Genomic DNA, 23,477 nt, shown 5'->3' on the forward strand with positions numbered 1-23,477 from the left:
GGGAAGAAGTGAAACACCTGCCCTGGGCCTAGATATAACTCCAGCCTGGAGGGGTCCAGGAGCATGGAAAGCTGCAGGATGCATGCAGCCTGTGAACACAGTGCTATGTCATGGAGTGCAAGAAGCCACAGAACTAAGAGTTTAGCATGTTACAAAGCAGGGCTCTAGCAAGAGACAGTCCAGCCCAGCTCTAACACGCAGGGTTTCTGGACCTGGAAAGGTACTGGTGACACAAACACAGGAAGCATTACTGCAACAACAGCTCCAGTCCCAGCTCCCCTCTGCTCAGTTCAGAGGCCACTTCAGACCTTAGTCCAGGCAGATGGGGGAGGGGAGGGGGCAGCAATGGTCAGATCCAGGGGATTTGAAGGACAACGTATCATTAGGAAAAAGCTGTAAAAGTAGAGGAGACGTGCTCCCCAGAAGAGCTGGGAGGAAGGAAACAAGTTTTCGAAGCAGAGGTCAGATCGCAGGAAGATGATAAACAAAAACAAGTGCAGCATGGAATAGGCTGTGCCTGCTCTGGCAGCAGCTTCAGGTTTTTATTTACACCAATGGTGCTCTGCTCCCAGGAATTTGTAATGCAAATGACTAGTTTCAACAAAATTTGAGAAGTTTCAAGGATGACTTTCATGAAAGTTGTAGTAGTAAGAGCAACTGCCAAACTAAAATGAAATAGAGGACTCCACCAAGGTAGAGTATCAAATGTACATCTTCCTTCTTGGCAGTAGTCAGCAAGCAACAGGGATGCTTAGAGTTACATAGCAGCTGCCGCACAGTTTGAAGCAGGGATATCACAGGACATCTGGGAGGATACGAGGGAATGATGATGTTTGGTGAGGAACATGGATAAAAACATTAAGTGCTAGAAACACAAGTTCCACTAATTTAGGTGATGACAAGTTTCTTTTTTCAAAAAAAAATGGAAAAAGTTACAAAACACAAGCTAAAGGAAGTTGTGCTGCTTAATATTAATTCCATATTGTTCCTGTCTTAAGACTAAAGCTAACAGTGGAAGTCCAACAAGTGTTGTACAGTGTACTACTACTACAAGTTCAAAGAACATTTTTAAAATTTAAGGTACAATAATAAATACTGGATTTATTAAAAGAAGATTCCATCATTCAAAAGAACTGCTCTGCTCTGTCAAACCAAAGGTCTTTTGAGGCCAATTAACTACAGAATTCACTGTCAATTAGAAGAGCCCATTCTGAACACTTTTTAAAAAGATAACTTCCAATAGCTTTAATTTCAAACAAATGGTATAAACAATGTATCAGCTTAGACAGGAACAGGTCCAGTTAGTTAGAAAGTGTTAGTTATCTTTAGCAGAGAAGCCTCTCCTGGTTAGTCTGTACTAATCACACTGTCATTTGAGATAGCACCTGAATAATTTCCAAATTATTTCTGCTTAAGAATTTCATAGATGAATTTTCTCACAATTCAAGATCTTGTCGGCTTCCTGTTGTGTTGGAACAAAAATGCTTAAGTTGATATTCAGCTTGCCTTGTAGGAGGAGTGCTTGGGCTAGAGGGAGGGGGGAGAAAGTGTGTTATATTCAGAACTCTATATTAACTAGTGCAGTCAGACAAGACAGGCTTAAACGATTTAAGAATTTCTGCCTTTCAAGGGGGCTAACCCTGCTCCCTTTTGCTCAGTCACAGGCCTCTCTATCTCTCTTGCTTTGCTTTGGCACTCATCTAATTCTTTGCTGAATTGACTCATTGTGCCAATCTGGAGAAATAGCAGCCAAGATGGTTTTCTGTCGTATTAACCAGCAGTTGAGCTGGTTCACTAAGGGACTAGAGGAGCACCTAATTCAGCACATGAAAGGTAGTAGAGCAGAGCCTGCTCTTTTTTGGCATCAGTAAACTCTTAGATCAGTTTAGTCATTTTGTTTAGCTGAACCACAAGTCACTACTTGTATTTCTTTATTTTCACGTACCCAAAGAAGTTTGTTGTTAATTTTAATGTGTACTGTATTGCACAAGCTCATAAGCTTCTAAAAGGTCGATGTGCTCAAGATTTTTGTCAGAAGTCTTTAAAATTCCAGGTAAATACACTGATTTCAGGTAAATACACCTGAAAGAAAAAGCTGTGGCTCTGCTCCCCTACCTTTTCCAGGACAGTAATAAACACACTTTTATTTGCAGCCAGTTGACTACAGTGTTGGTTATCAACTTCACATATTGTCATAGGCTATGCAAAATCTTCTCGCCAGAAGTAGTTCAGCTGTCCCATCTACATACGTTTTAGTTTCTTAGAGGTGTTGTAATAAATAGAACCATGCACACACAAGTACTATTAAGAAGGTATATTACAGAGGAGGTTTTAAGCACATACATGTATTAGTAATTTTATTACAATTTTTAGGTAATATTATTCCCATGCATATTCTTGCATCTCTCACAGATGTAACTTATGGATATATATCCATTTCTCCAAAGACCTTGTTTAATCCCTGAACTCCCGAATTCAATGCTAGAAGACATTTAATAGTAATTTGCAGCAGTGTCTTTAAAACTGCCTCTTAAAAACTGTATTGACCACTGAAATCACAGCTAAGAACAGCAACCAGCCTAGAGTTACATGCAAAGGCCATCCTCAGAATCCCCACAGTGAACGCTACATTTCATGATAGCAGGAAAAAAGCTATAAGTAGTTCTCTCTCATATAATTCATTAAATGATATGCAGATCACAAAGTGGCTAAAAGAAACTTAGTATGAATAGTTATATGTGTATTTTGAGAAGCAGAATTGCATTAACTTCTTTGAGATCACACAAAAGAATCCTTAATAAAGAAGGGGGAGAAATCCAGATCCAACCATCAGAGACAATGACTCAAGTTTTATTTAAAATTTTCCAAACAGTTTAATTACAAATAATGTCAACTTGTTACAGTCTCAAGCCTCCTCCAAAGCCAGTGGACAGCCTTGATCTAAACACTCTTGTGAGGTCTGCAGTCAGCCTCAAGGTAAATACACATCATTACTCTTAAGAGGCATCAGATCTCTGTTGAGAAAGGTTTTTACACACATTTCCTCTCCCACCCACCAGTGAAATACACGCATCAACTAAAACAAGTCTTCAATATCCCTGTGCCTGATGTAGCAAAGGAGAATTTTCTTCACAGTGAATTAGGGAATCCTCCTTTAATAAAAATAAATTGTTACAGTATAAATATATGGATAAAGTAGTATCGGCCCTGGTTACAAAGGCACTACAGTTCAACAACTGAAAGCAAGTAAATACTTCCTGGCCTCAGAAATGCCATCCAAGACAGACATCATTTGGGAATGAAAAATAAAAATAAAATCTTAAAATTAGGTTTTTAATGCCTTATAAATAGTTTTTATCTGACCAAATGCATGTCAAAGGAACCTCAACCAGTCAAATTACCTCTCTCAGTTTACCTACACTAGTCTGGTCACCTGAGTGACCACTTAAAAAAACCCAGTCATCAGCAACTCCAGAGCTACCCTAAATAGCACTAAAATTGTAGAAACTGATGGAACTTACAGCTACACACAAGATCTGTAGTAAATCTCAGTATTTCTGTTTATGCATAAATAAAAGGGTCCTTTAGGAGTTAAGTAGAAGTTTTAAATTGAAACTTTAAAAGTCTCAAGTCCTGTAGCTACCAGGGTCTTTGTTTAGAAGGAAAAAAAAAAGAAAAACATATTCAGAAATAAAATAATAATTTCCCCTCAAAGTGCAAAAAAATAATTATTTCCACTTCCTTCAAGTAAAGCAGCAGGACTGTTAAGTGAAGCACTCATCTGAACAACAGAAACCCACAAGCTTGGTCTTCCTGGCAGATAAGCAAGAATTGTTCTGGGTCCCATGCAAAGAAATAGCTTCTCTGGCTTTGGCAAATCTTTGCCCAAGGCCTGGTCCTTAACTTTACTGACAGCACAGAAGCCACAAGCAGTCAGCATCAGGCGGTGAAAAAGGCAAGAGGCATCCTATGGGACCTGGAGAATTATTCTAACTCCTCCCCAATCCCATTGATAAGAAGGAAGAAGGGTTGCTGAAACAGGGAAGATCACCACTCCGAGGCTACAGGGAGTGGACTGTTTTGTTTTCAGAGCCTTTTTCTACACATGCAAGCCACAAATATGTAGCTACAATGAGAAAAGCTGATAGACCATCATCATCAGGTAAGAAGTTACCTTAACAAAACCAAACATAAGAGAATCCACTCAAAATCCACAGACTTTTCAAAGTAAAAACAGTGCAACACCCCTTCCCCACACTATGTTAAAACAAAAAACAATCAAACACTCACTTTTTTATTTCTCGGAGGAGCATCCGAATAAGGATGGCCTGCAGTGGCTCAATCATTAATTTTCTCCACATATCAAGAGCTAGCTGTCAGGACACAACACAAGTTTACATCAGTAAAAAGTACAAAACCAAACAAAAAAAAAACCCCAATGAAACCCAGAACTATACCAAAGATGACATCGTTTCTCATTCCGGATTTTAAAAATTAAATTTTTAGATAACCTTTCTCCTTTCTTAATTCTTTTGTCATTCTCCTCTCCCTACCCCCCTCTACACCCTGCCTGTTCTCAATATATTAATACATTATTTTCACATTTTTCTTCCAGAACATCTGACTGCATTTGGATGAAGATCACACAGATCTGTACACTAGCAGTGTCAGACATGGAATTTCTAGCCAGGCAGTATCTAAATGCATCCTTCCCAGCCTGCATTCTTCCTACACAGCTGATAGAACTGCTTCATTCCTTGGTTCCACTCCATCAAGTATTCTCAAATGCATATAAGGACCCCAAGCAAGCTGGTTACAAGGGCAGATTTTGCGTGTACTTATGAACAAAACATCTGCACAGTAGTAGGTAAATAACACACCTTTCCATCTGGAGCGTTTGAATGTGCACAAAACGCAGTATTTCTAAAAATGATGGCAAAATAAGCCTCAGCTGACAAAAGGGAACATCTCCTGGCCAATTTGTCAGGGGTCAGAGTTAAAGATACAGAATCCTTTCATCCAACACACAGAGAGTATCTCCAAACTAAGATGCACACAGCTTAAGCAAAGTCACTGGCAAGCTGTTTGACTTCAAATGGAATACAAATCACCTTCATATTACAGATAGGCCACCCTATTGTTAACATATCATTAGAGGAATCAATCAAATGGACTCAATTATCTCAAATTCTTGTGGTGAAGTAATTGCTCCCAATATACCATTTTTAAAAAACACACCTGCAATCATTCAAATGTGCTTTTACACTTAAGCCAAAATCAGACTTAAAGCCCAAAGGGGATAATGTGGTCCCTCATATACACTTAAAACCACACATATAAGACCTCCCAAAACACCTACCAGTGAGTAGTAGACTGGGGAAAAATTACACTGTAAAATTTAGTGAGGATAGAGAGAATATTGCTGCGAAGAAGGTTTTGACACAGTAGATCATTAGCTTTAAAAATTAAAATATTAATCAGATATGTCTTAACTGAAAGCAGGCACATAGCTATTGAGTAGGTATCCAATCTGATCCACTCTGTGAAATAAATCTTCCTTTTAAATAGCAGACAAACTAACTTGCTCTGACCAGCTATGCAGAACCCGTGCTGAAATACAGGGTACAGAAGGCAAACCTGACCCAACTGCGTCATAAGCAGGTTAAAGAAGAGATAAAAGTTTGCTTGTAAATCAAAAGACAAATAATGTTTTGAAATCAAAGTTGTCCTAAGAGTGATTTTCACCGTCTCGCCTGTTACAGAGTAGTAGTAAAACAGTTAAGTTTCCCTAAGACAACAGGAACTCATCCAGCAGAGAACACTGAAAGAAGCCAGCTCTGAAGAGAGAGAAAAGGGTGGAGGGAAAGAAAAAGGAAAAGAACTGTGCCTATGAGGTGAAGAGAAACAACCTCAGGTAGATCTATTCTGCAACATGGTTTCTGAAATGTGGTCTCTAGCATGGTCCTTCTCACATAGGAGCTACCAATCTGAAGCAGATTCAAGTTTCCTGCTAGAGTTTTTTTTGTCAAATAAACTACAGACAGATCAATCTGGTCAATCCAGCAACCTGATATATTAGTTCAAGACAGTTTTTCCTCCTTGAAGAGAGGAACTGATCTTACTTCAACTAGACTGGTAATACAGAATGTGGCGATTTTCTCCATTTTCCAGAATCTATTTCTGAGGGAAGAAAAAAACCCAGAAGGCACATCTCCATTGTGTTCTATTCAGGGCGCCCATGGAGTTATTGAAAATTCAGGAATCTGAAATTGGTGATAGGGGCTCAATTCAGAAAAGCAGTATCCTTCACCATGCATCCATAACATAAGAGAGGAAAGAAGCAATCTCTTGCAAGCACTGGCAGACTATTTTCAGCAACTGATCTCATCCTGTATGTTTCCTAGGACAACCATTTCTGAATGTCTGGAACACTTGTCAGGATGATGAGCTGTTTGAAGCCATGCCCATACACTTCACATACGCACCTCCGGTCTTATGTACGTACCTATTGTTACACACCCCAGAAGAACTAAGCAAGCATGTACTTGTCTGAGGTTACTGAAAAGCTCTCAAAGCTCCATTAGCACACATGAGTGATGTTGAGACAGAAACTTCAGTACAGAGAGTACAGTTCTTCTACAAATGCTGGGCATTACTTCTGTGACTTGATGCTGAGACTGAAGAGAACTATATATAAAATAAACACATTTGCTCTTGGGTAGATAAAGGCCAGATAATCTGAGTCATCTAAAAAATGAGAAATGAAATTCCTTCCATTCTAAAGTGACAAACAACTGAAATATTTGCACTTTAGGTAAAGCCCCTTGTGCAATCCAGGGAATAAAAGATAGAATCCTACAGGAACTATCATTAAAAAGAAAATCCTTTCCAAAGACTTGATAAACTTGGCAAGTGCCTTGTAGGTCAAGAAATGTGAACTGGAGCAACAAATTCACCAAAAACAGTGCTGCAATTTAATACAAGAGTATAGGCCTCAAGTCTCTATTACTTTTCAGGACAAACCTAATCCTACACCAGTCATGAACAGAGTTTAACTTTAGTGCCTCAAACCCAAATTTTACCTCCCACTATTACAGATTACAAAGACAGTATTTATTAAAGAGAAATGGAAGGAGTCTTGCAGAGTGAGGTAATGAAAAACTCATTAGTAGAATTTCAGACATCGTCATCTGAACACCTTCATCAAAAACCAAAAGGCTGCCAGCTACAGCTTAGGAATCTTGATCCTCCCCATATCCTGCCCAAAAAATGAGCTAGGAATGTATCCTCCTTGGAACAATGGCTGGGAAGCTTGAAGAAAGTGTGTGCCACTGCCCTTCCGCCCCACTCAGGATTCCACAAACATGAAAAAAACTGAATACTCAAAAAACCCAGGTTTACCAACTCTGATGTTTGTTCTTGTTTGGTAAACATTAACTAGGACAGAAAGCTATGGACAAAAGTTGCCACTACCATCCTTTGGGCAATACCTCAGAATGGAGCAGCACTCAAGTGGGGAGAATTCATTAATACATCAGCATCACCCAAGAACAATCCTGGACCTATTCCCAGCCCCCAAAGCAGCTGAACTAACAGTTATTCACACAGGACTATGATTTACCTCTGACAATCATGGGAACACACTGTGCTAAACCTCAGTCTGAGGAACTAGGGAATAACATTTATGCCATTTTGAGATACCATAAACAGTGCAGCAATATGCATTTCCAAGCTCTGATAAGCCTTTATAGATGCCACTGACAGCAAGCCTTGGAGACAGCGTAGATAGAAGAGAGAAGAATTTCCTTCACTAAAATGCCTTGATTTAAAGCACATAATGTTTCTGGTGTTTGTTTCAGCCCATCCCCAACCTGCCAGAGGATTAGCAATTTCAACTGGCAGTGCCCTCTTCATCAGCTGGGTCAGAAGTACAGAAAGTGCTTCCTCATGCATCACAATCTCGCCTTACTCTTAACTAAAGGCAGCAGAGATGTTCTGCTTCAAACAATGAAATCAAAGAGCCAGAACAGTAATCACTGACAGGTCAAGTTCTGACATTAAGAAAAAAACAAGCATTTTCTCTAGCCTTCCAAAGCAAAAGAGAAGAGGTATTCACTTACTGCTATAGAGAAAAAGGCAGATGTAGAGAGGAAAGGAAAAAAATAAGATACCAAAACATATAATGACAGAATAAATTCTCCAGCTAGCAGCATGTGTACATATGGACCCAAAGCAAACAGATACACACACAAGCAATCAAAAAACAAGTTGGTAGTCAGCTGTATTCAGGACTGTGATTTTATCCTGATGCAGACTGAAAAAGTGTTTTCAAAATCTTTTTAAAGACATACTGAAGAATTCTTTAAGATACAGTGCTTCTTTCTCAACTGTAAAATTGTCTTTTTGCTTTATTGTCTTATACTTCATGGTAAGATTAGCCATCAAGTGACAAACAACACAAACACTGCATAGTTGCAGTGCATGGAGTGAAGTCTCAGAATGTAGTCTTACTGCTGACAGGATTTTTTATTTTGTAAGTATTTAAAAATTACTCTCAGCCTCTCCACTAGTAACTGTGACAACACCCTTGTGCCTGCCACAAATTACTTTTTTTTAAAAAATAAACCCTCCCTACATGACACTTTTGTGCACAGAATATCTACTTTTCTTTCAAAATCTGAGTTGCTACAACTGAATTTCAAAACAGCTTGCATAAGAAAATAAGATGTGCAGAAGACTAATCTCAAAAAAAGCTTTTGTACCTTGTGTCATCAAGAAATAGAAGCCTAAAAGTAATATTTTAAGGGTTTCCAAAAACAAAATTACTGCTTTCTCAAACTGTTTTCTTGATAGTAGTGTCACTTAATAATCCAAAGTGTGTTTAGAAGTTATCATATTTTAAAACTGAAATTCTCCAATAGTTTTCATATTTGCTTTTTTCGCCTGCCAGTATTTATCTACATCAAAACTGTATTCTCATTTTACAAAGGGCTCAGTGCTTACATACTCTACAATATTCCTATTCTGTAACACAGAAAAGTAAAAATGTAAAAGGACAGAGCTGAACTTGCAGCACTTCTGAATACAGTTTATATCCAGCTCACTTTCAGAGATACCTACCTCTCCAATTTCCATCAAAGGTTCATTCATATCCACCCCTCCATAGCCATACTGAAGATCAGCTTCAGTCAATTTGTTCTTCTTAATAAACTGTGTGTTGAGGTACCTATAGAAATGAAGATATTCTAATCAAAACAGGTAAAAGCTCCTTTTTTTTTAATAGATTTGGAATTAAGGAATGTCTTTACAAAATATAACCTCCTTTAACCAGTGCCAGTGCCATTTGTAGGAAAATCTTAAAAGATAAATTACCTCAATTTAAAAGACCTTACATCATATTAAAATAGTACAGTGTTGGTAATTGAGAAATCAAACAAGAGCCTGATATATCACTGTCAGCATTTTCTTGGTGAGCAATACACTTGTGTAAGAAACCAACCTATGCACTGGCATATTAACTCATACATATATATGCAAAATAACTGCTAAACTCTGAGCAGTTGACTGGTATTAGAGCAATAGTGGTTTATTTATTATTAATGATAGAAAACCACTCCTGAGTATCAGATATTTTTAAGTTAGAAGTATTTTCTCTACCTCTATTATTTATTATTTTGCATTTCTCTCAGACTGAAACACAGAAGTACTGTCAATTTTAAGAGGGCAAACATTTGTCAGTTATGACCCCTGACCCAGGTCATGACAACTAGCAAACAGCCAGATTACAAATTTTATAGAGAAGAATTTGTAGAAATTATTTTAATTAACAGTGATAAAGAAGAAATGTTATAAATGTTTATTTTTTTGTACTCTGTATTTACTATTGTATGCATAGTTTTTACAAATAACAGAAAATGGTTTCTGTGCAAGACCTGGGAAAACATCCCTCTTGATTCCCAGTATTTCCATAAAGCAAATATTATAACATACTTCTGCACCACTCTCCTTTCCCTGATAACTGGGAAAAAATTATAATATAGTTCATAACTATACTTATAATATTTCTTATGTTAGTGCTTAAATGAGACAACTGAGAATGTTTTTTTAACTTCTGATCTAACCAGCAGTTTTGAGATGCCCAGTTTCAGAGACTGAAAACAGCCAGCACTTGAAGAGATTCAGTGTTCAGAGGCTGCACCAGATTGTGATGCCTGAACACTCTGGGCAGGAAGGCAAAAGCCAAGCAAAGGAGAAAAGGAGAAACACGCTGTGAAAACCTGTGAACTTGAAAGAATTTAGGACACCACAGAGTCCAAAGAAGGAAGACTTGTGACAGTGCAGCGATGACAAACTGGAATACAGTGGCCTAACCTACTTTTAGACTCTTACAGAGAACTGTAAACCCCTCTGCTATCATTGATAACCATCACAAACTGTAAATGCAGGTCTGTGCAGAAGGCTACAGGCCCACTATTTCATACACAACCTGTAAGGACATCCAGAATAGTTGGAACACCAGCCTTAGCAGGCATGCTCCTTGATGGTATTTTTCCCAGACTCCACCATGTGAACAAAGCCAACAGCTGCCAGTTTACTTTTTCTTGTTAAAAAGGAAAGCCCCATGCTCTCCTCACTCACACCTTCTCTCTCCATCAGTACATACAGAAAGAGAACCAAGACTAGCATAAAGAACTAAAAATTGCTATACATTGATATGCTGGTATTATTACAACTGTTTTAAAAAAAGATAAAACGGAACAAAACAAAAGCAGCACTATGTGTGTTTAGATTTTAGGATTTTATTATGAGCAAATTTTAAAAATTCTGGTTTTTTTTTCTTTAAATCACTTAATTTCAATTTGCTGAATAAGAAAACCCTCCAATTAATTGAAATAAAAGTACACAGACCAGATTTTTTACAAGTATCTATGAAAACAGTTACAGCACCAAGACACTGATAAGCTCTAATGTCCAGCATTGTTTTTATCATTTTTATCATCAGAACTAACCAAGACAACTGAAGAAGGTTATTTAATATCAACTGTTTCTTATTCCATCAGTTTTATCACCTATATTTAGAGTCAAGCATATGTGGGATTTTAGTTTTCAAACTGAATCTAAATTTGTTTTCCTAGCAAAATGCACCCAGGAGGGTGGGTGAAAAAAAAACCAAATCAAAATCAACACCAAAGAAAGAAAACATTTGTCTCATTTGCCAATCTCATGATTACTCTTGCATTTTAGGAATTTTGCTCAAAAGTGTCTTAAACGAATCTATTTTTAAACAACATTAAGATTATTAGCTGTAAAAATCAATCAGTTTTCATTGCTGGAAGAATTACACAAATTAGAACCTGGGATACAACAGAGTCAACTAATTTATAGTATTTTTTTGAGAGCAGGCATGCAAGTAAGAAAATAACTCCAACCACTTTATAAAAAGCAGAATATATTCTTAAGGTCTTCAGAAGTACTTTCATCCAAAACATTCTCTCAAAAAACAAAACATATCCCCTCCTTGCAGAAGAATCCCTAGGACTATGACCTAATTCACTGCAGGGTTGATTAGCACCAGTACATTTGGCACTGCAACATCAGGTAGAACATACTAATAATGAAAAAAGAGTAGGAACCATCTTAGATAACTTACCTGCTGAGGCATTATTCCCTTTTGCTCATGTTCTGCTACCATAACTATATTCTCCCCAAAACTGACCTGGAGCATATTCATCTACTGCTCTCTTTAAGCAATATTCTTCAACTTAACCTGCAGATCATTGTAATAATTTCAAAAGTTTAAGAACTCTTTTGCAAATCTTACCTGTATAAACAGTCCATATAGTCTGCCCCTTTGCTATACTCTTCCCAGTATCTGTGATACATAACCAGTACTTGTTCTTCAGCTTCCAGAACTCTCTGTGAAGGCACACACCCCCCACTAAAATTAGTATGAAAATATCTTGCATACTTAGAAAGTTATAATGGGATTATCATTTTGGAATAGCAATCACATATTCAGAATTGTTGCATTGTTGCAATGACCACATCTTCACATTGCCAAGTTTTAGTAAACCAGCTACACCACCTGGTGCTGCTTTATTTTGCATTTAAAACCAACATTCTCTCTACTGTATTATTTTCTATTTATCTTTTCAAAAGTACTCACTTGAATAAGCATGGTTCATATTTTCACATCATTCTGGTGGGATAACCTGCATAATTATTCCCTCACTGACACATCAGTTTTAAATACACTCAGCCACATGCACACTGGAGGAATTGCCTAACTATAAACATTTAAAACCAGTGTGCCTTACTGGATAGACCAGGCCTCATACTTACCAAGAGTCATGCAATAAAGCAAGTTTAACAAAGCACAGATATGTATAAACATAAAACACATTTGAAGTTTTGCTAATCTAGGCCCATATCTTTTGAAATTTAAGGTAATCATCAACTAAAAAGTTGCTGATGCACTCATCTTCTCAAAATATTTATACTTCAAAGAAATAAGTTCAACAATTTAAACTAATTATTACGATTTGTGAGGGAGAATATGATCCTAGGAATTCAACTATAATTCTCTCTAGAGTTTATAATTTTAAAATCTGGCTCAAGCAGCAATGAAGCCCATGCAAAAAATGTAAAAAAATGTAAAACAGGAAAGCTGGTAGACAAAACAGAATTGAGAATGCCTTCTGCTGCAGAAGGCATTTTGCAAAGCTTTTCCAACATTATTTCAAAGACAAGTGGTGGATGGCCAATTTAAAAACACGGATGTGTGCTTTCCGCTACTTCCCGCTGCTTCTACTGTGCTGGCACCTGCCTGATTATCCTAAGTGAGCTCATTCAGCTCACTAAATAATGAGGAAGAACTTTTTTGGCAGAGCTCTCTGCTAGTTTAGTGAACTGATTTAATCTAGCAAAGTGTCAGAATTATCCTCTCTGCAACCAGTGGAACTACCCACTAAGACACCCAGCCCATCTTGTCAAATACTCAGGTACATAAGCTCAAAAAACAGCACCAAGCCATTTAGCAGCACTATCCAGAATTTGCAGCACTCTATCCCCTCTAAAGACACTAAAGGCAGGCAGGAATCTTATTTAAATCTACTTCTCTTTTTATTGATACACAAGGAGACACTGTTCATCCATCCTATCTACTCAACATGATGAACCATGATTCTGATGAAATCCGCTGTCTTGGCTAATGAAACAGAAGTTAACCCACAACTATACAGGTATACAAATATTGTTATTTGTCATAATAAATAATTTGCCATTATTTTCTCCCCTCCCAAGCATTTTTGTTATTTCCCACATATTTCAGAAGTTGGTTGGGTTTGTTTTAGCAGACTATATACAATCAGTTTCCAAGACAGTGCAGTAGATACTTTTCTGTTGAAACAGAAGGCTAACAACAAACTACAGTACATTTGGAAAATTAAGACATTTCTGTAAATTGCTTGATAACAAGCATTCAACAAAAAAGAAAGAACATTTCAAGCCAATGAATGCATTATATCAACTGTAACTGTTGGCTTAGAAAGAAAATTCTTTCTTTAGAGTTGCATAAACAGATATCTATAATATTATGTTATGTGATATGTGTTACATATACCACATATATAAGTATTGTGTCTCTGGAACTCTGTCACCTTCAATTTAGTCTCATAAAAAAATACAAACAAACCCCCTTCTTCAAGTCAAAAAAGAACAAACAACACCTACATGCCCACCAGTAACTGTACTTGTTACCTTGTGCAAATGCCGTACGTGATTTTCCAAAAAAATTTTAGTCTCAGTATAAAGTCTCTCTCCAAGAGGTTCAGGATAGGCCACACACAAAGCATAAATGTCTCTGGGCTCAAAGTCAAGGTTTGTATTAAAGTGTGAAAACATATCAACAAAATTTATAATTTACAGAACCTTTTTTTCTTACACACATGCAGTTTAGGTGGGTTTTGTTTTATAGTCAAGCAAAATAGATAAAATGGATCATTTTCTGAATTGGTGTAAGCACTGGTTTGTGAAGAATTTAAGTTTACAGCATTAATACTAAATTTTAAATAGTGGATGATGGGGGAATGTTAGAGCTAAGATCCTGAAACTTCTAGTAGCCCCACGCTGATGTGGCTTCTATCACTTATTTGCCATCTACGAATAATATACAATTATCTCAAAGTGAAAACGCAGCTTTCACGCACAACTCTTCCGTATTTGCAGCCAACATGAACTGAGACTCTTTTCATATAATGGAAAGAAGCCTTAATTAGGTTAAGAATGTGATTAGGCAAGTACAGAGCAGAGCAAACATCAGGTGAAGCCGACTTCAAGTCTTCCTTCCCAGAGTCCAAAACAATTTACTGCATTTTACCCCCAACTCCACAGGTAAAACAATTTTGGGGGACACTGAAAATTAAGTAATCACAATGGTGGTGTGCATAAAAAAAAACTGTTTCATTTTTAACCATTATTATAAGTTCAGTAATCCTGTTTAGATCACAGCCACACAAAACAGTTCTACTTGCTAACTTAAAGCAGCAAACACTGAAAACCCTTAGGCTCATTTTCTCCTTAAAGCACCTTGCAGAGCCACGCCTTTGGTTTGCAACATTTATATCGAGTTTTAAGAGTTGCTCAATGCTTTGTCAGGAAGAGAATTTATGACTAAGAATTTTGCTTTCAGAAAAGTCAAGCAAGGATTAGGTCGAGCTTCACGTGGGGAAATAAACTCATTCTGAAAAAATTAGTTTAAAACATCATGTTTATCTACTAAACCAAGGCATTAAAAGACTGGCCATACTAGAAATACACTTTATAAAACCATTCATGCTAGAAATAATGATTTAGTCGATTACTTTAATTAAAGGAAGACATAAGATCTGCTTTCCTCTAGTCTACCCCAAAAAAGCACATGCCCATGTAAAAGGAGGTAAAGGACAAAGACAGTTGACAGCTTAGTCTACAGAGCAGTGTCAAGCTCTCATCACACAGCTTTCTCCAAAAGCATGTTTAATTTTTAATATACTCAAAACAAATATATACTACCAAAAAAAAAAAAGATACTGATGTAAGATAACTAATTAGAAAAAAAACCCCTTCATTGGGCAACTGGAATCTCAGAGAGCCCCACCAGAATCTAATCTTGTGTACAGTTATTTCATCCATATAGATCATCTTTATCAGAATTCTTCTTGGAAAGGCAAGAAGTATTAAATGAAAAGCCCAACAAACAAAACAGGCAGCATTCACTGCTTTGTTACAGTAAATAGCATTGCACTGCAGTAGCTTACAAAGCTGTAACCAATAAAATATAAAAACCCCTATTAAATTAATAGTGAAGAATGAAACATTTTTTTAAAGATATTATAAAGAACAATTGTTTTTTTACACTTTCCCCTCTCCAAGAAATTTTCTCAGTCTAAGGATGGCTGGTAGTCAAAGGCATCCTCAACACAATTCAGATCACAAGCCTCTTCACTATGCAAAGATATCTTTGAGAAAATAAACTCCAGAATTAGAAATCTTTGTAAGCTGCTCACAAGCAAAGGGAACTTGACTTTTTTCTCTTTAGATCCACAACTACACTATCTGAATCACCAAAACTATAATGGATCTCTACTACAAAAACAATGTACTTCAAATTTAGAGGAAAGATGCAGTCTTCACTCCAACAGCACAAGAAAATAGAAACAGAAGTTTATTTGAAAGCAGCAAACAAATATCTCTGAATTAATCTAGCCTCTGTGCCCTAGGCTTCTCTTAGAAGTCTGGATGACTTGACTGTTGTAAACAAGCTTCTTAGTTGTAATAATCCTATTTAAGTATGAAAATAATATCTGTACTCCTTCATGAAAATGCATATCTTCCAAACATGCCTTTCTTTACTCTAGAGAAAAAATTTTCTTGCAAGCAAAGAAAGCTGAATCTATTATTCCTCCTTGACATATGCCACTGTGTTTAATTTCAGCAGGTATGCAAACCCCGAGCCTAATCACAGAAGCACCTAACAGGCAACTCACACCTTTTTCTGTATCCGCCAAATACTAAAAAGCAACACCAAATGCTACTTGCTGGGGCACTAAGCTTTTTTTGAATTGCTACAAAAGGTATCATGAGACTGAAATACACATTACAGAGTAGCTTTGCTACATTCTTGCTCTATTTGTACTAGTTCCTTTATCTATCTTTCAGTCCAGAATCCAAACTTAAGTGTCATGTTCAAAATGTTGTGAATCTCTTAACAAAAAAAAATAACCTCCGACGGGAGATGAATCATTAATCATCACTGGCATTTTACTCCATAAACTTAAAGCACATTTTTCCTGTGCTGTCATTCCTTAGAAGATCAGGAAGAAGCCTTTACTGTTCAATAATTTAGCTTTAATGGTGAAAGCCATCTGTCCTTCCAGATCAGCACGTAGTTTTGGAGGGTGAGAAAGGAAGCTGAAGCCAAACTGCTGCTTAAGGACCTTCACTCTGTGCTGAGAACAAGAACATCAAAAGCCTTATGTGATTTAAGTGCTTTGGGTGTTGTTATTTGCCAGGCATTACCCAAACTGAAGTACTTCCAAACTAAGAAAGAACAACAACAAAACTACTATCAACCAGAAAATACTATATACACAGTCATAAAAGCTCACAAATACTGTCCTCAGGGTTAAAAAAGCATCTAGGTAAGACCCTATATTAACAGAAGGTTTTGAATAGATCTTCTCTAGAAGACCAACTCAGAGCTTCAGGTAAATTTCCAATTGTTGGTCTTCTTCCGTAACAGAATCAAAATTCACAGAGGACTTGAGGACTCATAGTCAGAAAGAATTGTGATCACGTGAACTTTATTTACTCTTCCTTCTCTTTGGGCTGATTGTTTTGTTAAAGACACATGTTTAAGTTTCTGGTTTATCATAGAATCCTTGTAAAACCGGGAATTAAGAGGAAGGAGAACAAACACGCAGAGAAATGAAAAAAAAAAAAAGCAGGTGGTGATGCTGCATACTTTTAAAATTATTCTATTTGCAGTATAGCTACCATCCTCCCTGGGTACTGTCCATCTTATTTATTTGGTGGTGGAAAACCCAAGACAACAACAGGAAGAGTCTGATGTTCTACCTGTTTGAAAAAGTAAAAGGTAGTTATCAAAGCACAGATGAACTACCTACCACTCTAACTAAACTTGAGCAGCCTCCTAACTTAAAGACTCCCAGGTCTACTGAACAGTTAGCAGCAAAGTCTAGAGAGTTATACAACATATTCACAATAACCAAATTATTGTAACTAATATCTCAAATAGAGACGTAACTGTCACTCATTTTCCAGACAATGAAACAACTCCACACACAATTCTTTCTGCTGAGAACCTTAAAGGAAATCTGAAGGTCAAAGGTGTCTCAAGATGACTCACTGTTTAAATAAAGTGACATATTGTCTTTCAAGTGATCTTTTCCAGAAGATTTTAACTCTTACACAGTTGTGGTTCCCAGCTCATTGCCACTCAAGAATTTCAAGTTTGAGATAAAGGATTTATTTAAAGATAAGCTACGCTTAACAATAAAATTACCATAAGTTACAAAGGAAACACTATATTCAAGACAAACAAGTTCTGGGGAACTAATGGGGCAAAAATTAATTCTAGAAGTGAAATATGCACAGTATAAGCCTCTCATCCCTCAAATACTATTAGCCTCCATACTCAATTTGATCTCAGCTGTCTCAAGCAGCATAAGAGAAAGTAAACACTTCGTAGAATACATTGCTGCAGACGAAAACTGATTCTTTGCTGTACCTTATCCTTTGTTTCCATATCACTGTTTCAACTATACAAAGATCAATCAATACCATAATCAATGAAGTAACTTGTCTGAGTTGCATTAAAACACAATTTAAATAATCTGGGACAGATTATTTAAATTGTGCTTATTAAGCAATCCAAAAAATAGAGTTAATACGACATTTTCTTTAAAATCTCTGTAGATGTCTAGAAACAGATTACTCCAATTATACTGAATTTAACTGAGAATAAGAAGTTAACAAAGAACAAAATGACATATTTTTTAAAGGGTAAATCTACTTAAACTATATCATCAATACTTTAGTTCTCTTTATATATAAACCCTGGAAAAAGTTTTCACACCAGCTGTACAGAACTACCACTTTCACCCAGTTGTTGAATACCCAGTGAGCAGTTTGTGTTAAAACACAGAGTTTGGTTACAGGAAGCAGAAGTACTAAACAATCAACATTCAAGCTGGAAGTTACAAGTCACACAAACTCCTCAGGCCACTCGGCCATAGACAATAAGCCAAAAGGGTCACGCCTGTGCCAAATCAGGCACTAATAGTGCTACTTTCCAAAGAATATAATTAAGAGATGACAGTAAGTAAGGTCTTAAGAATTACATGCCTAATGATTCTTCCAAGACTGCTTCCTGAGTCCGCTATTCATAAGCATTCCTTTTCTGATGTTCAATCAACTGGAGTAAATCCCAAAAGAGGATCAACAGCGGACTTGTGTACAAGGTCTCCACATAAGAAGTTCTAAGTGAAACAGTGTGACAAGAGGAATCAATCCAACATCTCATGCAACAATTATTATTTTATATTTAAATCTATATTAGGTGCCCTTGTTTAAGTGTTTAGAATTTTAAACTACAGAATTTAACCACTTGTTGAAGACTGAAACATTAAATCCTCAAAAACTGCTTAGAAAGAATGACTGCAGCTCAACTTGTCAGCACATAAGTGCACAACTAATTAGTTCAAAACGTCTGAAAATTCTGATGTCACTTGAACTTGACTCCAAGACAAGGTGACGAGCAATGTCCCCAGAAATTAATTACCAAGTTCTAATATGAAAGAGCTCCTTAAAGATTATTGCATCACAATAAGGGTCCACAAGAACTATGAGCAACTAAATTTTCCATTTATGTAGCCACATGCACACAGTCAAAACACAGGCACATGGGAAAGCAATTCTGAGAAAGGGTAACGTTCAGAACAAGAAGAGACTTTAGAGTCAAGCTTCTGCACACAGAATAAGCTTGTGTTGTAAAAATCCACATATAAGAATCTTCTCAGGAGCTTCTTTTTTCACCCACAAGAATTAACAAATCAATAAATAAGTCTAAACCATTCTTCCCCCTTATAATTAAACCAAACTCTGTATAATTGCTGCAGAACAGGTGCAAAGCCTCCTAAAATTGTCTAATTATTCACCACACTGTAATGGCTAATGAATACATAGACACAGAGCACAGTATAACTGGTTAGAACAGTTATACTTATTTTAAAAGAAGTTAACTGCAACTTAAACCTTGTAAAAAATTACAAGTCCGTTTTACAGATAAAATGCAAACCTTTCACTACAACAATATATATACAGCTGTGACTCGAACAGCAAGACTATTTGATCACAGAAAGAGTAATTATTTTTAACCATGGCTTAACTGTAAAGAACAGACAGGCTATGACAGTGGAGGGAATGGAAGAAGGCTTTTTAATAAACCCTTGCTATAGAAATGTCTAATATGCTAGTCATCAGTACAGATCGAAGTGCAAAGGAGAGGCAGAAATCTTTACACAGAAAAACCTCACCATTCCCTGCACCGCAAATTTAGAGATGTGCATTCTCTGTCCTTGGTGTTTCCCCTGCCACACACACATTTAAACAAACAAGAAAACCTCATTATTAGAATAGCAGACATTCAATGCCTGCACTTTTGTGAACAGCTATAGCATAAGCTAAGTAATAGAACTACTAAAAGTGACTAAAACTGAGACTTTTTGTCAATATGGTGACTTTCATATAGAACACTTCCCAAATACACAGAATTTTCCATCCCTTTAAACATATTCACTGATCCTCAGGCTTAACAACAGCTACAGCCTTACAACAAGTTCTGATCAAGATCACTGAAATTGTTGTGTAACACGGGCTTACTCTGTGCTAAATACATCATATGAACACATTAAGTCAGAGTTTTCACTTAAAGGATACGAGAAGCGATCATTCCATGTTGCTCTTTCAACATAATCCAACATAACAACAGCTTTAATCGTCGTTAGAAGTTTGTTCCATGTTTCATCAAAGTCAACTACTCGTGGTTTCAAGGACATTGTGGGGCTTTAGTGTTAATCTGTAGAAGAATTAAACTTGTCAGACAACATTGCACAATCATTAAAAAATATATACATTTCCTTTAAATTTTTCAATTTAAACTTTGCACAGTGTTGTACCACCATGACAGAGCAACACGAACACCCACCCCTGCTTCCCCACCCTCCAAAATTAAGTTCACGAACTCTTGTTTTTAATGTTATAGAATGGAACATTCATGTTGCACGAGTAGCCTAACAACATCATGCCTCACGAAGTTCATTGTCTCACCAAGCTGTCCATTTAACAGTGCTATATGAAGATAACAACTCTCCTGTAAATTCTTATTTGTTCACTTCTATGCAAAACATGTTTAAGCTGTATCTAAGAAAATTTTGGGCAGGAACACACTGAACTATTACCAGAGTATCTGAAGTTACCACTGTCAGTTTGTAGCCTACGTTCACCTCAGGTTTTCATGAGACATTTTTGGTGTTACATTTAAAAAGCCACAAAAGCTCAAAGCTTTGATCAGGATGGCAAAAAGACAACACAGAGCAATACGTAGAGCTTGTGCAGCTTACTGCACTACGCAGTAGGACAAATCATGAAATCTTTCAAAGACATGGATTCAAAATACAGAAGCTGTATTAATAATTTCATATAAAAATACTGGAAGAGATTTACTGGAAAAAAAAACCCTCAACATTAAATTATCGAAATAAAACCAGGGAAAAAGTAAGGTGATTTTTAAAAAAAGAGACAACCGTGAAGACCTCTTCGTTGTTTCCACCAGTCTCTGTCCTATGCACCTAATCTAGAAAGGACCTGATGTGTGACATTCCATGCACAAAGCAAGTCTAGTTCCTGCTCAGAAACATGACATTGTAAGACTACAATAAAACGTGGAAAGAATACTTGTTCTTTCATTTTAAATACATGAACAAGTGATTCTTAACTTGTCTTCCCAAATCTTCAAGGTCAGAAGGGAAAACAGAAAGCTAGTGACAAGCAGACTTTGAACACAAGAGGCAGACCTCTGTAAGGGAAAGAATCAAATGTCATGCTACAAAAGCATTTAGCAACTAGCTTACTACCTTAATCACTACTGGCTCTTGCAGGGTAAAGAACTTCTCAGTCTAAGAAAAAAAACAATAAAATCAGACATAACTTTTACCCTGCATGCATGCAAAACACCCCCTCGACTAACTAACCAAGCTCCTCAACTGCTGTTAATGTTGTTATATTTGCAACATGGTTGTTACTTCAATCCCAGTACATCAATAGAAGCTCACTTCACAGAAAATCACTGAGAACTGAAAAAAGGGGGGAGGGGAGAAAGTGGTAGTCTTCAAAGAGCTCTAATACCATTATTCTGGAAAACACAAGAGTGTTTTCAGCTGTCCCCCCCCCAAAAAAAAAAAAATCATGGTCCACAAACAAAATTAACAATCATAAGAAGTGCTTGTGGTAATGAAGTTGTACTTAATTGAGAGTTACATTATAGGTCACTGTCTTGGAAACACACGTGGCACCTCCAAGGTACACACGTGGTACCACCAAGGTAAAAGAACCTTTTCTTCACAGATAAGCAAAACCCGGGGGAGGAAGGAAGGGTGAAGAAAAAGTCCTACCCACAGTACATCACACAGAATCAGTAAACCTGTGTTCAGTATCACCAAAACCTAATAACATGTAAAGCATTCACACAGTCAACAAAGTATTCCAGAGTTAAATAATTTAAGACAAAGCTGACTGTTGTTTTGCAGTCTCTCACAGCTTTCGCATCAATATGAATTTAAATGTGTTTTACAGACACACTACTAAATGCAGTATAACTTTTCTGTAAGATGGTGGGGTTTTGGGGTTTGTTGTGCTTTGGTGTCTGCATTGTGTAAGCTCACCAGCTTAGAATATTAAATGTCTTGTACTGATGCAAATAAACCTCCATAGTAAGAATTATGGCAGGGCAGAATATCTACCCTAGGGTTTATACTATTCAGGGGGTGGGAAACCATACCTGTTCGACAAGCCCTAAGGTAAGCAGATATTGCTGAAACATATTTACACACGAGAATAATGAAAGGATGGTGCTTCTATCGCCTCATCTTTTAAAACATACCGATGGCATACAGCATATATTCGTTCACACAAATGTAGAGTTTCCTCCAGTGTCAAAGCATTCCCCAAATTTCTAACCTATTGAACCACCTCGATAAATTACAAGCCAGCGGTGGGTGCACAGCCAAGGGCGGGAGCTCTGGCCTCCAACAGGTGACCAGCTCTGCCTGCCCTCGCCCCCGTGCCCCTCTCCCCGGGCCCAACCGTGCGCTCCCCACCTTCTCCCCCCTCCAAAACAAAAGCGAAACCGGCCGAGGATGCCGCCAGGACATAATAATGACCGGCCCCACCAGAGAGGCCGCGCCGCGCCCTCCCCGCGGGGCAAGGGCAGGACCCGGGGCAGGCGCGGGCGCTGCCGCACAGATGCGGCCGGGCCCGGGTCGGGGGGAGCGGCGGGGCCGGGGCCGGACGGGGCGGCGGGGCCCGATCGCCCCCGTGCACACCCGGCGGAGTCGAGACCGCCGCCTCGCCCCGAGCGCGGCGCTCCCTCCCTTCAGCGCGGCGGCCGGGCCGGGCCGGGCCGGGCAAGGGCGTTACCTGGCGGCCCGGGGCCCGAGTCAGCGACCCCCGCCCGGCCTCCCTTGCTCCTGCCCTCGGCCGCGGTCGCTGCCCCGCTCCGTCCTCACAGCGCTGCCATTACCCAAAGCCGCCCGCGCCCCGCCCCTACCGCCGGCGCCGCCACTGCCGGGCCGGGGCGCGGCCCGCGGCCCCTCTCGGAGCTGCAGCCGTCGCGCCGCCGCCTCACCCTCCGCGCCGCCGCCGCCGCCTCGGGCTGTGCCCGCCGCGATCTTCCCGCCGGCTGCGGTCCGGGCTGGGGTCAGAGGGTCCCGGCGTTCCGGCACCTCCTGATCCCGGCCCCCCCCGCCGGACAGCGTGACTTGGTACGGCCCGCGCTGTACGGCGAGCGCGGGCGGCCGCACTTCCCGGCGGCGGGGTGGTCCCGGCGCACGCGCTGCTCCTCCTCTTTCTCCACTGAGGGGAACCGCTCCCGACATGGAGTCCAGGAGGGCGGGCGGGACGCAGGATGGGAGGGGCCCTTACCCGGGCGCGGGGTTCCCGGGGCCTGTGTGAGGCGGTTTCCCCAGAAGGTGGGGGTGTCCCCGTCCCGCCGCCGGCTCCCGACGGGGAATTTCCCTCTCTCCCGCCACGCGCCGGAGGTGCGAGAGTCCCCCTGCGCCGCTCGGCCTGGCCGGCTTAGCAGGGCACCCGCCCCCCCTTGGGGTTCCTGGCGGAAAAGGGTTCACTCGGAGTTGTTCATT

At 38.9% G+C, this 23,477-nt stretch overlaps 1 protein-coding gene across 3 annotated transcripts in view; it reads right to left on the reverse strand.

Annotated features, from left to right (window-relative positions):
• The window catches only part of CUL2 (cullin 2), a 42,959-nt gene extending 20,094 nt beyond the window's left edge, over positions 1-22,865 (reverse strand). Inside the window, exons 1-7 of one of the 3 annotated variants that reach the window (XM_027686893.1) lie at positions 22,756-22,865; positions 19,999-20,137; positions 13,759-13,861; positions 11,822-11,916; positions 9,121-9,226; positions 4,291-4,373; positions 1,441-1,527 (exon numbers count right to left, since the gene is read on the reverse strand). In XM_027686893.1, coding sequence (XP_027542694.1) covers positions 1,441-1,527; positions 4,291-4,373; positions 9,121-9,226; positions 11,822-11,916; positions 13,759-13,861; positions 19,999-20,117 — 593 coding nt within the window. In that variant the 5' untranslated portion in view covers positions 20,118-20,137; positions 22,756-22,865. Of the gene's footprint in view, positions 1-1,440; positions 1,528-4,290; positions 4,374-9,120; positions 9,227-11,821; positions 11,917-13,758; positions 13,862-19,998; positions 20,138-21,194; positions 21,215-22,755 lie in introns of those variants that run through there. The other 2 variants (XM_027686894.1, XM_027686895.1) reach the window with 2 other exon arrangements.
• Positions 22,866-23,477: the final 612 nt, after the last annotated feature.

This window comes from Neopelma chrysocephalum, unplaced genomic scaffold (genome assembly GCF_003984885.1).
Source record: "Neopelma chrysocephalum unplaced genomic scaffold, ASM398488v2 Primary Assembly neopelma1_72, whole genome shotgun sequence".
Taxonomy (NCBI): Eukaryota; Metazoa; Chordata; class Aves; order Passeriformes; family Pipridae; genus Neopelma; species Neopelma chrysocephalum.